The following is a 17,252-nucleotide window of genomic DNA, read 5'->3' as shown; positions in this document are numbered from 1 at the left end:
CTCACAAACACCTTGTGTCAACCCCATCAGCATCAATTTCAAACATGAAGGCAGAAGGTCTTTGTTTGTCTCTCTTGTGACTCTGTTGACCCTGAGAGATGTGTTTTTTTTTCCCCTATGAAGAGCACAGGCAGATGGTGTTGTTACCTAACAGCTGACCCAGACTGCTGTTGTGGTAACACACATACCTTCCACGTCAGACAGTGCGATGAGGAGGTCAGCCTTCATCTCTACAGCTAGCCGCGCCGCCAGGCTGTCATTGTCCTTAATGCTGATCACCTACAGGAGCAGAGAATTGCTGATGTAAGCTCCTAAAGACAGAAGCAGTGGAAGAAAATCAGCCATCTGCCATTTACCCTTCTGAGTGCTTTCTTAAGGGCTGACAGTAAGCTGATTAATAGAAACAAATACATGGTCTCTTATGTACTATAAAACTACAACATTCACTTCTACCGAGCTGTCACCCTGCAGGACCTTCATCAGGGCAAACTTGGGAGAGTGAAAAATCTAAATTAACCATGACCCCCAAGTCCAACTTTCTTTTGGCTTTATTAGCTCAATTGAGAGGATATGCTTTAGAGGAAAACTTATCTAGTATGTCATAATGCTAGTGCAAATCTTTTTTGGATTTTAAACTGAATCCCTCAGACACACTTCCATTAATGGTTCCAATATAATTATTTCTGACATGATGTCAAGAGTACAATCAGCCCAAATTTTACAAACCAAGATTATTTTTCACCACTTCGTCAACGGGTAATGTGATATCACATACTATTTTAACTGTGTAATGAATATATTTGCATGAAAATGTTAAGGATACCTGAAAGGACCTGAAGGAGACTGAAACAGAGAATGAGGTGGAATTATCTCCTAGAAAAAGTGTTAGTTAATTCTGCAGGAGGAGAAGAGAAAAAGGAGGCGTCTACCTCAAGAAGTTAGTCCCGTTCCCTGCTGACAGCACCTCCTCCCCAGTGACTACATGCACTGCCATCCATCCCCTCCCTGCATGCACATGCCTTAATGGTTGAAGGCTGAGCTGATGAGGTGAGGCAGGGTGGCAGAGGTGTTTCAGTGTGTGTGTAGATGACAATGATGCATCTCTACACTCTATAAACACCGTATCTGATGATTTCTTTTTTTTTTGCTGCCATTGCCAACATCACCATCACCAGCATCGCCCCCATGTTGTCTTTACCCACATTTACCCCCTGCAGGTCGCTGTTGGGCTCCGGCGGGGGCACCACGGCATCGTTTGTGTTGATGATGGGCACGATGTTCATGCGCAACAGCTCCTGCAGCGTGCTGTTGAGGTTCTGCCTCTTTTGGTCATCATGGAAATCCAGATTTGTCACAAGGACCTGAAAGGAGACAGGGGTTGAGAGAAGAGATTTAAGAAAAGGAAGTGAGTGAGAAAAAGATCGAAAGATACTCTGCATGAAATACCTATAGATGCCTCTGGAGCATTTCAAAATGATTATTTTGCTGTGAAGTATGAGTACCTGTGCGGTGCAGGTGCTGTACTGGGTGAACATGGCCTCATATAGGGCCATCAGACCGCTCTGTCCAGCCGCAGCGCAGGCCCGGGCCTCAAGCACTGGCAGAGACTGCAACATAAATTCAGAGAACATCTGGTTACACTCTAACCTTGGTTCTATATGTCTTAGTATCAGTATACCTTGACCACGGAGACACAACACTCCCCATACATATGAAATACCTAACGGAGTGGGAGGTAGTCTTGATATGATAGAGAACAACTGTTATAACCAAAAATCTGTATGAACTGATGCTAATAATATATCAGTGGAGGCTGGTCCATAGAGGCATTGGTGGAGGTGGAATGGGGGACAGAGGAGGACGGGTGCCTGCTGACCTCCGCAGGGTGGGATCTCCTACATTGGACTTAATGTATTTCCTTTTTTTTCATGCTAATCTGTGATTGGCCATGACACGTAAAATGACGCTCCAAGGGAGGCTGTCCTCCCTTACCAATCAACAACCAGAATGCAATATTGACATCGAGTTGGTCCAATGATAGTTTCCAGATTTCATCTTTAATTCTCTCCACTGTAAGGCAGAGTAGCAGCAGTAGATAGCTCCTTGCGTTGGCCAATGCAACAGTTAGCTTGTTGTAACAGCCTGAAGGACTCTTTATACACCCATGGAAGGAAAAGCAACCAGAGAAACAACCAGGAGAGTTAGCTTGTTTGTCATTGTTGCTAATGATATCAGACTGGTTAAGCAGCAGCCATAAAGTTCTGTTAACTAACAAACAAGATGACCAACAGCTACAAATGGACATTATGACATGAATACTTCATCTCCATGAAAAAAAGAAGAAGACATCAGATAACGTGAGTCAGATAAAGCTTCTCTCTCTCTGTCTCTTTGGTCGCTAATTTAATCTCTGATGGTTAAATGTCTCTGTGTGGCTTTTTTATGTTTTTTATCTCCTTAACAAGAATGCAGCAGAGATCATATAATGTGTTGTGGGTGACGTTAGTTTGCTTGTTGAAGTTTCAGTGAGATGTCTGGACTCACTCATTCATTTAGAATTGATCCAGTTTTTAATTGAGTGGTTGTTCAGTCACCTGTTGATGTTGTATGATTAGTGAATGAGTGCAGGAGGTCTGGCTGCTTGCTTCTGACAGTTTCTTTAGTTCGTTTTTAAGCTGAGCCGTATATGGAGTAATAAGCTTAAAGTTAACTAGAATAACAAGTGTTAACTAGTGGTGTAACTGATTGAAGTTGATCCGTGTTCCTTACTGATCGCCCCCCATGGTTTGGCAGGCACATGAACTGCGGCTTAATTGCAAAATTTAATGTCTCATTTAAGACAAAGTAAACAAACTGCTCTAAGTACAAGTCATGGACAGACAGCATGTCGCTAACAGGTATTTTGAGGAACAACAATCAAACCAGCATCTAACGGTCCGAAGTGACATTTGAGTTGTTTACCTGCTGTTTAATGTTCTGCAGCTGAGCAGCCAATTAGCATCTGGCTGCTAACTGACGTTAGCGGTGAATGTTTGTTATCATCAAGTTTTGATGACGTGGACAGACGCTGTTTCATTTACTGTTTAAAAGAGGAAGGTATCATGCCTCATATTGCAATAACTGAGCATTGAATATTTTATATATTTTATTTTATTTTATTTAAACATTGGACATCTTAAATATGGAAAACAAAGTTTTATTTGCCCCCCCCCCTTTTTTTTCCACTGATCCTAATAATGATCTGATCCGTGACTCAAATCCGTGATACGATCCGAACCGTGAGTTTTGTGTTCATGTTAACATCCCTAGTATATATATATATATATACATATACATATACATATACATATATATATATATACACACACACACACACACACACACACACACATATATATATACACATATACATATATATATATACATACATATATATATATACATATATATACATATACATACATATACATATATATATATACACATATATATACACACACACTAAAAGAAGAAAACTATGTTCCTCCACTTTTCTTACCATATCTTTGAGTTGATTTTGTCCAGAGTGCAGGGCCTGTCGGACACTCTGAGACAGCAGGATCTCGTGTCTTAATCTTTGCTTGCCAAAGGCCACTGCTCCACTGGTGACAATCATCATCTCCCTGCCTTGGTTCTGCAGCATTGCCACCTGGACAACAAGACAACCAATTAGGACTCATGGATCACAGCTGGGCCCACTGTTACTTTCTATCTAAAGAGCGTGCTTTAAAGGGTCAGTTCAACCAAATGACAGAATATCTTGTCACTTACCCCTTGTGGTAGCTAGCCATGAGGATTTTTTTGTTTGTTTCATTGGTCTTTTATTTTTTATATTTATTTTGGTATTGAGATAACCCTCTCAAAGTTGTCTGCCTCCACCCCAAACAGCAACTTGTCCCAGAAACAATGTCCCAGTTACTCTTAATAATACACAGACCTCACTTTGAACAGTTTTCATTGGAACTACTTTCTACCAAAGAAATAGTCCCTATGTAAATTGTTCAAAGCATGTTCTGTGAATCTCTAGAGTAACCAAAACATTGTATCCTGAACCAGATGTTTCTATTGAATTTTTCAAATACACAAACAAAATCAATTTAACTACACTGCATTGCTGTGGAAGCAAAAAAAAAAGCATTACCTCAAAACTCTAAATAACTAGATACCACTTGAGGTAGGTGAGATTTTTTTTTAAAATATATGACCCTTTAAGGATTTTCTTTTCCCTCCTGCTTGTTGGTAACCTGACGGGCCTGATGGTTTGTTACACAAAACCATCTGAGACGTTGTCCTTGGAAACTGTTTGGAAAAGGGCAGGTACTTTCAAAAAATACTTGGCAGGTGATTGGATGAACCATCTGTCTATCACTGTCTTACCTTACGAGGCAGCTAGATTCACGATATCACATGAGAATCCTCATAGGACACTGATTGGACACAAGAGCATAACTTGAAGCCTGACAACGTGGATTCTCGTGTTATGTCCAGATCTTGCAAATCCAGCTGCCTTGCAAGGTGGTCTGTTATGTTTGAGCCTCTGTTTCATAATATAAATATACATGGTTTTAAGCTGGTTCACAAATCTACATAAAGTGCAGTAGATGATGGATTTACATATCATAGACCCTGTAGCTGATGTTGTCAAAGCTTGCAACTGCTGCTGATATCCTTTCTTATCAAGAATTTTCTACAGGACCCAAATGTTGTTTTATGCTTTGTATAAATACAACTTGTGTTTGTATTGTGCCGGTCACCTGCTCCACGATGGAGGCCAGCCTCCCCAGAGCCAGACCACACTCATCACCGCGGGTGACCACAGCACTGCCGAGCTTGACTACAATCCTCTTAGCCTGGCGCAGTTCACCGCGGTGGGCAAAGGAGCTGCCATGGGCCCTTCCCTGGGGAGCTGTGTAGAGGGAGGAGATTAAACTTTTACCTTAACAATCAACAGGGCAGGTGTTTCACTTCTTTTAAATGTTATTCGTCTGCACTATTTAAAAAGAAATAACACTGAGCAACAGTTCAATTATGGCTTAAAAAGAAAAGCGAAGCACACTGTTTTGTTGTGAACGTTTACTCCACTGAAAATTACAGGAAAACTATGGTTTCACAGACTGTTAATTCTTCTAGAAAAATCTGAGAATGAAAAAAAGACAGAGTAAAAAGTAGTAATCAGAAGAAATAAACAATGTAGGGGAGTAAGCAGCAGTTTCCACAGTTTCAAAACTGTGACTTAAAAGTGATGACACATTAGTTGATGTATCAATATATTGATATATGCACAAAACATTGCAAACATTACATAACTGTGCAAACAAGCATGTTTTGCTGGGTTTTTGTCTCATTGATTACATGACTGAGGCAGACATAGTGAAGTCCGTCCCGTCCCCCCCCCATCCCTGCCATCTGTAACCTGGGAAACAGACACAGTCTTCAAACTGCCACATCAGCAGGGCAAGCAGAAAAGCCTGTGCTGACATTACACATCTCTCTGGAGCAATGAGGCGCATGAGAGAGACGGGCAGAGAGACAGTGGAGAGAGGGAGAAAGAGAGGCCCATGAAGTCTTGTACAGACTAGAGTAGGTCAGAAAACTCCCTGCAGGCACAACATCTCAGTCAATGTTAGCACAGCATGTTATAACAGCAGTTTATCAAGTGTATTTGTGGAATTCACAGCATCTGTCTGCACATACTTTATTGACTATGTTGATATAATCATGAACATACAGTAATAATAAAGGTATTTAAAAACACTGAAAGCCTATCACAGTTTCCAAGAGCCTGAGGTGACCTCTTCAACTTGTTTGTTTTGTCTGACCAATAGCCAAAAAAAAAAAAAAGACAAACAGAGAAAAGCAAAAAATCTAGAGCCAGCAGCAGATAAATTACTTCCAGAGACTTAATCAGTTGATTTTAGGGCAGCAGCTAATGATTCATTTCATTATCACTTAGACTGTTGATTATTTTTTAAAGCCTAAAGTGGTGTCCTAAAAATGCTTATTTTGTCAGACAATATATTCAGATTATTCTCACATAAAATAAAGAAATACAGAAAATCTTCAAAACTGTGAGGCTAGAACTGTTAAATTTTTAGCATTTTTGCTTGAAAAATAGCTTACTAATAAAATTCTGTCAAGCCACTTTAATAAAACAACAGCATCTTCTCTTTCTATCAAAAGCTCTGGTTTTGTTTTCTGTAATCAAGGCTGCTGATTAACTGTGACAAATGTGAAAAGACTGCACGATTTTGACTGTGTTTAAATGGGATATGCAGTGTGACAATGTGGCACTGCAGCCTTGCTTGCCTTGCAACAGTGGTCTGGTGAGCAACCAGCGTACGTGTCTCAGGGAATCCTGTGGGATCCTTGAGCACAGTGTCAGCCTCTGCAGCAGCATGGTCAGTATAATGCCTTTACTAGAAAAAAGACAGAAAAACACATGGAGACAAATACACAACATCAGCAAAAAGAACAGCTGGATCTGACTGTGGGAGCGTTGACTAGTAACACAAACAATGATAAGTTGTACAATCTGTACATGTACAGTCACAAGATTATGCTACTGGTAAACTAAGGTGGAGTAAAAACGTTTGTCCTTACTTGAGTACCAGTATATCTTGTATAGCAAGTTTAAAAACAGAGTTTACAAAGTGTTTTCACAGAGAAAACAATAGCAGAATAGTAAGAAAGCAATAAAACATTCAGAAAGTCAAAAAATAAGGCCAAAACAAAACAAAAACAAGGTAAAGTTAAGACAAGATACAGTAGAGAGAAGAAAAAATCGTTGAAAGATTTAAAAAGACGGTTAAAAAAGACATCACATGAAAGCAAGTCTATAAAATGGGTTTTAAGGAGTACCTGCCCTCTGTAACGTCTTTTACTGAGTCCTGCTCATCTTATTCCTTCATTTATCATTCAGACAGCTGAAGCAGAGGTGGGCTCTGCATCAGCACGACTCCTCCCTTCACTGAAAGACCTGCTGATGAAACTGTCACCGCAGTTTGCAACAACTGTAAATGTCCCTTCCGTTCAAAGTTACCGCCGTGTCCGTTAATTAAGTCCCGCTAAAGTCAAATGACTAGCGGTTAATTAATCACTGTCGGTCAGGTTGACGTTATAATTAAATGTTACTTTAATGCAGAGAAAATGCAATGCTAGGTTGGATAAACTGGAGGGACGAACTCTCGCGAGGTTAGGGTTAGAGTTCGGTTATGGTTAAGGTCTCGCGAGCGTTTCGCAAATCAACCCTTGTAAATTGGCGGTGAAGTGGCAGGATCTGACGTCAGGCCGGCCGGCAAAAATCCAGAAGACAAACGGAAGTGTCGTCAGAACATCATATTTAAAAATAAAACTCATTCTTTGAAAAGTAAGTTTTTTATTCACAAATGTTGAAATTCCCATTATTTTCTCATTATTTTCTGTAATGTTTAAAATCTCTTCAAAACAAAAAGAGTATAATCGATTATTATGATAACATTTTTGATACCGTATAGAATTGCATTTATTTTATTTTAATATATGTATTTACTGTACATTTATTATCATCATCATTATCATCATATTTTATTTCATTGTATTTTATTGTAATTGTCATCTGTCTATTTTGTATTTCCTGTTACAAGACTTGGTTATATTTCAATTCACAATGGTTAACATTTGGACTGTGATGAAATGAGATGTGTTCTGATAAATAACATTTCTATTTTTAGAAAGAAAACAACAAAAAAACAAAACAAAAACAAAACTCATTTTTTGAAGGTGGTTTTAAGTTACAAAAATCTGAATTATTTACCAACACTCAATTTCAATTTTTTTTTTTTTGATAATATAATTATATCATTGTTGGATAATTAGTATGTTTGTGTTGTCTATTGTTTGTTTTATTTTATTTCATTATACATTTTTCTCTGTCTTTGGATGTCCCATGTTGGATTGAACCTGTGTATTTTGTTTTGGTTTCTTTTCTTTCTTTTTTTTCTTGAATATTTGGACAAATGTATGTTGTTTATGACCCTATAAATATATATATATAATACTTAAATTAGCTGTTTGAATATAATTTCAAAATCACTGTATGGACATTGTATTAAAATACTGTATGTATCCTGTGTCTGTGCTTTCTTTCACACTCTGTTGCAGCAAAGATAAAGGCTATTTTTTCTCTGATTTAGAATGGCCCTAAAGATAAGATATGTGGTGTTTAACGGAGAGGTTAGATGTTCAAGAGAGAGAGAGAGAGGAGACTTGCGTAGCGTACAGAAAGCAATGAGGTATGGTATTTAGCATTTTGACTCTAGGTTAACAAACAATAATAGGGGTACACAACTAATGCTCAATTAATCTTGACTGAGACTCAGAATGATCAGCAAGAACTGTCATGGACTCCATGTTGCTCATAAATCAATAATCAAACTGTATATAGTTGTGGTTGGGCAGAGATAAAAAGTTGTGCCACTTGTTGTACATAAGTAAGAAAGTACTATGATTAAAAGGTTATTATATTCATAAAACAGAAAGGCTGGATTATTCATATTTTTTCTGAGATTATGCAATTTTAGAATTTTGCATGTTGTCAGCCCGTGTTTTGATAACTTGTACTGATAAACAGATTACAAGGGAACAGATGGAGAGGTGGATGTGTCTTTTAGGTTTACAGGGGAAGAAATGTGGGCTGACTATGTGTTTTAAGTTTGTGTATATTTATTATTGTCATGATGGTGATTTTATTTTATTTAATGTATAAATGGAGAATGTTTATTAACAGCAATAACAAATTGTGAATTGCTTTTCACACAATTAACCACATATTTTACAGTATGTACTGTATATATGGTCTCCACAGTTTAAAACACATTGTTCACTCTTTATTTATAATTATTCTGAAACTAATAGGAAACCAAGGGTATACCAAATCATTCCTTTCAGTAACTTGTGCACCTTTCATTTACACCATGTGGTGGAAAAATCACAGAATCGCAGTATTGCTGAAAGTTTTCTGTACCTGGATTATCCTGCTGTAACAAAATAAAAAGTAACCCAGAGCAGAGTTGACTTACACTGTTGGACTCCCACTGCCCCAAGGACCTTAGATAACTAAATTGGTTCCTGTAGCTCCGGCTAAATGTGTATTATTCCATTATTTCCCGCCTGTTCTTTTCTCTGTTGTCTGCTTTATCTGTGCTCCTGTGTTCCTCCTCCTCTTCCCTCTTTTATCTGTCCATCTGACTCAGGGGAAGAAACTGACCCTTACCTTGCTCCTGGCTCCACTAATCCACTAACTATAAATGTGTGTGTGTGTGTGTATTTGTGTGTTTGTGTATCTGCACAGCCTCAGCCACAACTCATTACACGCCCATTCATTTAGATTCCCTTAAATTTGTAAAATTGTTGTTTCTTTAACAAATATTGTCATTTAGGCACCAGCAACTCTCACGGCAATGTTTCAGCAGAAAAAATTGCACCTAACAGTCCATCAATCCATCAAAAATCAACAACTGTGAACACCAAATTCGCAGATACATTTTAAAAGAAAAGAACATTTCACAAAGGGTAATACCAAGTTATTAATTTCAACATCATAATTACATTTTTAAAGGAGGAAACACATCACAAAAACATTTTGATACAAATATAGTACCTCCCTAAAAAAACTTATTAACTTTTCTGTGTTAATAAGCTATGACAGCAGGACACACACATAAATTACACAGCAAAATGGAGAAACAGACAATACCAAACACACAAGATTGGCAAACAAAACACTGTGATAACCACCTGGTCTGTTCATGTGTAACTTCTCTACTTGTCTTGGATGTACTAGGGTCATGTAAGATATACTGTAGTTATGGTGTGATGAAGCTGAAGGGGAGAAATCGGTGTGGGAGTATCGTAGGGAGTGAGACAAGATTCTCCACATTTGGATGATCTAGTAATCTGTTTAACCAGCAGTCTTTCTGGTTTTGTAAAATTGCCTTACTGACTTGTTATGTAATGTCATTGATAAAACAGGATTAAGGTGTTTGGGAATAATATAGATAAATCTCCAAGCAGGTCAATAATGGGCTATCAGGATATGTCCAGAATGAGAATCTCAGGGTTAGGTAGTGTAGAGGAAATAGTCTGTTGAGGTGGGAAGGTTAAACTGAGTGTAGATTTGGGTAAAAAATCCATGTAATAGAGTTTGAAGGTTCTGTAGAGGGCTTCAAACTTTATCACTGTTACTTGGTTGTCTTGGAGAGTGTGAGCTGTACTGTATGTGTGCTTCATTCATTGTCCCCAAACTCATTATCTTCACAGTCCAAAGTGGCAGCATGTGGATCAGTTTCGAATATCAGCATCACCCTGAAATAACTTCAGACACAGAACTATATAACCCCCCCCCCCCCCCAATGCTCAACCCACATACAGTCAGGCTGACCAGTTATCCACTGAGGAAAAGCAGAAAAGATCAGAAGAGCTGTGCCTTCTCTACTGAAGACTCATATGTACGATCTGACGGAGACAAACTTCAAAGAGAAAGATTTACAGAAGTAAACAGGATCGTAGCAACATAAAGAGCAAGTGGCGAGAAAAATTGGTGGGAAGAAAAGGTCAGCGAAAAGAAAAGTAAGTTCCATTAACTTTTAACTTCCATTTTTGATTGCATTATCTTTTTAAATGCTTTTTCATTTGATCAATTTTCATAATTTAAAAAGAATTTTACATAATATTTACATTATCATGGTTACAGTAAACCAGTGAAGCCATCAGCAAGAATATTGACTGCCTCCACATTGGATTTTAGATCATGTGCATCAACCATGTTCACACAAAATCTGTTGGATGGTTTTGTGGCAGAAAGGGAGATTTCCCTGCAGCACAAAATACAGAAGCACTGGAGGAAATCTGTTCTTCCATTGAAAATGGAACAAAAGCTGTAATATCATTGCATTGATAAAGATTTGTGGTCCAACTTAGAAAACCAAAAAGGCATCACAATTGATGAAGCAATTGAAGCAATACACAATGCACACTGCACTTTAATTAAAAATATCCTAACTTCTTTGATTCAGACTAAAAATCTAATCAGATTGGTGGAGGCATCAGTGATGTCCAGCTTGGGTGGTGTAGGAAGAGCCGCACTGGACTGTAGCGTCATGGAGGAGGACTGGCAGAGAGGACAGAGCTACACCGCTCACTGGCACAGCCTCAACATCGAACCACACCTACACAGGTGAGTGACTGTTTCACACGCAAGCACTTAAACTGTGATAATATTTAAGAACCTTACAAATTATGATAGCATTTTTGATAGATACAAGTATGTTTCAAACAAAAAGTGAGGCGTATGAAAATTCAGGATGCTTTTGTGACACCACTTACAGGTCGACAATGACAGAGGCAGAGCGCTCAGGGAAATACTGCGAGGCCAAGAGGCTCCTCCAGCGCTTCCTCTCTGGGGCCATCAGCCAGAGGCTCCCAGAGCCCAAAATGCACTTAACCAGACAGCCCCAACTTCAGCCTACCTCAGACGCTTCTGTCATGGGGTCAAAGGTGCAATCAGGCCCAGTTCACATCCAGAAGGAAGTACGCTGCATGACCATGAGTCCGAAGAATGTTGTGTTAGAGACAAGTGAGAGGAAGACTGTGGTGAAGATGACAAAGTTGCAGAGGTTCTTGGGCTGAAACATTTATTATTGGTAAACACACAAAATATTTCAACAAATATTAAGTGAATGATTTTTGATTGCAGATTAACTGATTTTGACTGCTGTTTGTAATAAAACTCTAGATTCTTGTTACAGTGTTCTTTTTTTGGGCTAAAGGTATGACAAAAATAATAAAAATATTGAATTAAGAGAATATTTATTTATTTTCATTATGTGTGTCAAAATTGCTACCATAGGACATGAACAAACTATATTTCAGATGTTGATTTTGGATAGAAATTTGGATTGAGGTTGAAATGGATGGTCTTTCATGTATTTCAAGTGAATGTGCTTTCATTCACTTTTCTGTTAATCTAAACTTAAACAAAAGAAATATTTCTTGCAAAAGCTGATTAATGTAGAATGTACATTATAAAACTGTGAGATGCTTATTTTTTTCTAAATGTAAGCTATTTTATTTCCTTGTGAATTTGCAAATATGAAAACTTTTCCAACTTTTATAATCACATATCTGTCCAAACACTGTAAACACTGAATGTTTACAGACTCCAAGTGATGTGAAAGGGAATTCAGCATGCTTTGCATTCTCCTCCTGCATAAAGAAAACTCTCGACCCCGTTTACTCAGTCTGGCTCTTGTTGTAATCTCCAAATATCCTAATTTTAACAGCATCACATGGCAGAATTCCACATCCCAAATACCTTGTCTCTTTTGGACACTGTAATATGTTGGATGTCTGAAGAGGGTCAGTGTGTGTATGCATGTGTGTGTGTGTGTGTGTGTGTGTTTGGGATTCTGGTTCAGCTGCCAGGGATGAGCGAGGTGTTAAGAGACTCCTGGGGAGAATATGTTTGATTACTGCATGGCTCTGCTCCACGTTGGTTCAGCTGCTGCTTTTGGATTCGTTGGGAATAGATGGAAAATTAATTCAATCAGGGGATGAAGCTTGCTGTTTTGTCAGCTGGCCAGGGAGGCGAGTGGTTTGAAAATTTAACGAGTAATTTTAACTCAGCAATAAATAGGATTTGTCCTATTATAGCACAAAATAATCAAAATACTGAACATCTGCAATCATCAAGACACTCTCAGCCTTCTTGTACTGGAAATGCATGTCATGTGACACACTGATGATGGCTGATTTTTTTTTCTTCTCTGTTTGCCTTGAATATGTAACAGCCTATTTAAAAATATTAAATTGCTGACAGTTGTGGATTTAAATAGTCTGCACAACCAGAACCATGACTTGCATTGATAATACTGAATGCAAAAACGCATGTATGCAGTTACACCAAAAACAAACAAACAAATAAAGACAGAATAATGTAGAGTACCATCAGCGATAAACCTCAATCAATATTTCGATCAATACAATACAAAATGTTGTGGGCAATATAATGTGTAAATTATACAGCTAATAATATATAAATAATAGCAATAATGAACCTTGAAAGTGAAGATGCTGTTAGAAACTCTGTGTGTGTTTCCCTTTGAAAGCCAGTTTTCTTAAGCTTTTCTCAAGTCAGATCAGCTTCCTCTTCCGTCTCTGTGTTCATGGATTTATAGCGAATCCATTTATATTTTGACATTTATTACACAAATAATACCCTCAGATTTATGCAACTGCCTCATTCAAGACACGGCTACACCCTCTGATTTTCTAATGTATCATTTAATATTGCCTGTCAACATGGGAGACTTTTCCTTTCTTTTGATACAACTCACCTGCCTCCATCTCTCCCTCGCTCTACATCACCACAGTAAAATGGCAAAGACAGACCTGTTTGTGTCTGTCAAACAGACCTGACAGAAATAAACCTGGTCTACTGTTTGCATGTAAAAGGCCCTTTAGAATGATTGTGGAGATATGGAGGGCCTCTGAGAGGTGGGTGGAAGACCTGAAAGCAATATGAGGAGTCCATTAGTGGGTCTAGTGTTGGAGAAACCCCCCCAATCTGATGGTATCAGTGCCGCGGGGTAGGACAAAGTGAACAGAACAAATGCTATCAGGCAGCAACACGGGCCCAAAAACAGGATCACTATCTCTGCCCATGAAACTCAGACTAGCCCAAAGCACAGACACACACATTTTGACACAGACGCACCCACATGCGCAGGTATATAATAAGGCTGAGGTGGCAGCAGTGCACCTAAAGACTGACCACCAAACAGAGGTGTTAGGTAGAGTCATACAGGAAAAGAGAGGATGGAAATAAAGGAAACAGAGAATGGAGTAGCAGCCATGGCAGCCTGCTACCAGAGATTTGATCCAGCAGCATATCTACAGTACAACTACACTCCTCCGCGGGCCGATTTTGAAAGAAAGGACAGCATAGTGCCATGGAAACTGGCGTGCCTGCACAGAGCTTTCACCGAAGGTAAGAAGAATGGGTAACGGATCATGTAAACTTTATTTCAGAATGCTCCTCGTTCATTAAAAAGCTATAAAAATGGACTTTAAGTCAGTGCCTGATTTAAAAAAAACAATGTTAAATTCCTTTTTTGTTACTAGTGTATTTTTCACTTAAAAAACTGAACACCACCAACATTTCACGACAATACTTTGGTCTCTGGGGTGGGTCCAAACACTGCAAGAACATACAAATGTTCAATTTTATTCAAGAAATAGAAATCTAGAAGAAATCTAGAAATCAGGGTTTCCAAACATGTCAGGCTGAATTAAGAAACATCCAAATTAAAATATCAAATAAAATATTCAGAATTTTTGTATTTAGTATAATTAAAAATGGTGACTTGAATTTGCATCATTCAAAATTGGAAAAGTTTGTGTTCTGAGGGAACTGCAAAAAGCAAATTCTTGACACGGGGTGTAGCCATGTGTGTAGAACAAATGTTCTGTTTAACAATGATGAAATTGCTTATGGTAATATTGATGAATTTATGGCAAAAATAGGGGGAAACGCCTGGCTCAAGTGTCTCTTTTTGTTCCTTGAGTTCTTAAATTGTCTAAATACTTGTTTCTGGCCTATTTCACTGTCCATTTTACCTTTCTTTGTATTCCATGGATTCTTCCCTACAACTCAACATGTTTTTCCTGATGATCTTTTCCTTTAGTGCCTCATTTCTGAGGGATCCTTTTCATTTAGCTGATATTCCATATATGTTACTGTACAATAACCCTCTGTGTTTTCTCTCTCAGAGATTATATGGATCACATACAGAAAATCCAGATCAAACTCTGTGTCGGGAACTACATCAGTTAAAGATAAAACTATTAAATGTTCGCCACTTGACTTTTCCGCAGCACAAAGATCGTATCCTCTAAAACACTTCTAACTTACATCAGAAAAATGTTAAGATATTTGAATAGGTACTATTCATTTTCTTATTATTTTCTCAGTTTCATTTTTTTTTTCCCTCCACCTTTCCAGGTGATATGAGCGGTGAGCTGCTAGTGGACATTGGTTCAGGTCCCACCTTGTACCAGGTGCTGAGTGGCTGTGAAGTTTTCAAGGAAGTGCTCCTCACAGACTTCCTGGAGGTCAACCGGCAGGAGCTGAGGCGCTGGCTCCAGGATGAGGGGGGCTGTGGCCTGGACTGGACACCGTACCTGCAGCATGTCTGCAAACTGGAGGGACGACGGTATGAAATGATCCTTTTCAGACTTGAGATGTCCCCTTAGCATGACAGTGTCATAATCACAAAATGATTCATGGACCTATTTGCAATGTACAGTATGTTCTTGAAACAAAACTTTCTTTCTCTCCATTTTTACTTTGCAGAAACATTCTTATTTTTCCTTCTCAATTGGTGTTACTCTCCTAAGTATTTATCAGCTTCTTTTAAGTGTCATACAATCTCATGTTTTATTCTGGCCCTCTCATTAACTCATCCTTGTGTTGTACCAAATATAACTATTATCAAAGTTCTTCAGTTTGATAAAAATTCAGTTAATGAGAAGGCATATAAAGATTTAGAAGCTAAATCATCATTCATTGGTATTGTTTCTATCAGACCCTCAGCATGGACAGAGAAAGCTGCCAAGCTACGTCAGGTCATCACAGACATCCTCCCCATTGACGTGCACTCCCCCCAGCCTCTGGCCCCTGATGCCCTTCCCTCAGCAGGGGCCGACTGCCTGGTGTCCTGCTTCTGTCTGGAGAGCGTCAGCCCTGACCTGGCTGCCTTCACAAGGGCCCTGGGCCACATTCGGAAGCTCTTGCGGCCAGGTGGTCACCTCCTGCTCATTGGGGCCCTTGGGGAGAGTTACTACTTCGGGGGGCCAGGGGTAAAGATCCCTGTGGTCCCGCTGACTGAGGCCCAGGTCTGTGCTAGTTTGAATGAGAGTGGCTACACACTGATCAGGCTGGAGGTTTACACACTGCCTCAGGACATGAGGGTGGGGGTCGATGATGTATCTGGGGTGTTTTTTGTAAAAGCAAGAAAGGAATAAAAGATGGGAAAGATGATGGATAATGCTTATTAAACATGGAAGTAGCAAACAAATTATTTAGAAGAAAATGTTTCCAATGAAGCTGAGGTTAATGCATGGTTTGCAAGTAATTCAAATAAAAATGGCATTATAAGAATATCCCCACATATTATGATCTTATTTGTTTTCGGGTGAGTGCTGATCACAGTTGTGATCATCAATCCTCAATATTCCAACTGACTCTCAAAAAAAAAAGTCAAGACACAAATAGGTGAATTTAATATTTCACTTTATTCCATTTTTGTTTCATGGGTAAAAGTCTTTTCTGAGGGTGAGTGAGGATATGAGATTCCCTTCTGTTGGCAACTGAGCTATTAGTGTTAAAAATGTAATTACACATTGCCTCCTGCAGTTCAAACACAGCTACTACAGCATCAAGAATGTATCGCTTCAAATTTTGCTATAAGCATATCATACAATGTCACAACATTGCATTTTATAAACAATGTATTTTGGTAGAGTTTACTATATACTTATTGATGACCAGTTATCCAGCTGAGAGGTAGATGAGTTGCTTGTTGTGTTTTGTACTTTGTGATATGTGAATAAAGAAGCAATGGATGCTATAAAAAAGCTGATGTCATGTTGTTTTCTTGTCTGACATCATGTTGATAATCAGGGCTGCACAAACGTTTCAGGCACTTTTGAAGTTTAGATTCTTATTCATTACGCAATATCAGAAAGAACGGTCTCAAATGTATTCTGCATCATGACAATGACCCCAAACGTACAAACAGAATCATAAAGAACTATCTTCAACGACAAAAAGAACAAGGAGTCCTGCAACAGATGGTGTGCCCCCCACAGAGCCCTGATCTCAACATCATCGAGTCAGTCTGGGATTACATGAAGTGACAGAAGCAACTGAGACGCCTAAATCCAGAGAGAACTGTGGCAACTTCTCCAAGATGCTTGGAACAACCTACCTGACAAGTACCTTAAAAAACTACATGCAAGTGTACCAAGGAGATTGGTGCTGTTTTAAATGCACATTGTGGTCACACCAAATATTGATTTTATTTAGTTTTTTTTTCTGTTTATTGCACTTTGTATTAAGTTAATTGATAAATAAAAACTATTTATGGTATTACTTTTGAAAGCACACTCACTTTAAT

At 38.7% G+C, this 17,252-nt stretch overlaps 2 protein-coding genes across 6 annotated transcripts in view; one reads left to right on the top strand and one right to left on the bottom strand.

Moving 5' to 3' along the window:
- The window catches only part of aldh18a1 (aldehyde dehydrogenase 18 family, member A1), a 32,902-nt gene extending 25,636 nt beyond the window's left edge, over window positions 1-7,266 (bottom strand). For 2 of the 5 annotated variants that reach the window (XM_044338207.1, XM_044338209.1), the window contains exons 1-7: window positions 6,898-7,265; window positions 6,346-6,455; window positions 4,794-4,945; window positions 3,539-3,688; window positions 1,503-1,607; window positions 1,203-1,361; window positions 189-279 (exon numbers count right to left, since the gene is read on the bottom strand). In XM_044338207.1, coding sequence (XP_044194142.1) covers window positions 189-279; window positions 1,203-1,361; window positions 1,503-1,607; window positions 3,539-3,688; window positions 4,794-4,945; window positions 6,346-6,436 — 748 coding nt within the window. In that variant the 5' untranslated portion in view covers window positions 6,437-6,455; window positions 6,898-7,265. Of the gene's footprint in view, window positions 1-188; window positions 280-1,202; window positions 1,362-1,502; window positions 1,608-3,538; window positions 3,689-4,793; window positions 4,946-6,345; window positions 6,456-6,897 lie in introns of all 5 variants that reach the window. The other 3 variants (XM_044338208.1, XM_044338205.1, XM_044338206.1) reach the window with 3 other exon arrangements.
- Window positions 7,267-13,890: 6,624 nt separating this feature from the next.
- LOC122971526 (phenylethanolamine N-methyltransferase) lies at window positions 13,891-16,098 on the top strand. Its single transcript, XM_044338232.1, has 3 exons — window positions 13,891-14,062; window positions 15,077-15,287; window positions 15,660-16,098. The coding sequence occupies exons 1-3, from the start codon at window positions 13,891-13,893 to the stop codon at window positions 16,096-16,098; spliced, it is 822 nt and encodes a 273-aa protein (XP_044194167.1).
- Window positions 16,099-17,252: the final 1,154 nt, after the last annotated feature.

The sequence above is a fragment of the Thunnus albacares genome, chromosome 20, assembly GCF_914725855.1.
Source record: "Thunnus albacares chromosome 20, fThuAlb1.1, whole genome shotgun sequence".
Taxonomy (NCBI): domain Eukaryota; kingdom Metazoa; phylum Chordata; class Actinopteri; order Scombriformes; family Scombridae; genus Thunnus; species Thunnus albacares.
The sequence above is the reverse complement of the archived record's forward strand: the minus strand, read 5'-3'. Positions and strand labels throughout refer to the sequence as shown.

Bases quoted from the DNA above. Each gene is read 5' to 3' on its own strand.
- LOC122971526 (XM_044338232.1), top strand. From the start codon at position 13,891: ATGGAAATAAAGGAAACAGAGAATGGAGTAGCAGCCATGGCAGCCTGC. The intron at 14,063-15,076 runs GTAAGAAGAATG...CCACCTTTCCAG, and splicing joins GCACAGAGCTTTCACCGAAG to GTGATATGAGCGGTGAGCTG. The intron at 15,288-15,659 runs GTATGAAATGAT...TGTTTCTATCAG, and splicing joins TGCAAACTGGAGGGACGACG to ACCCTCAGCATGGACAGAGA.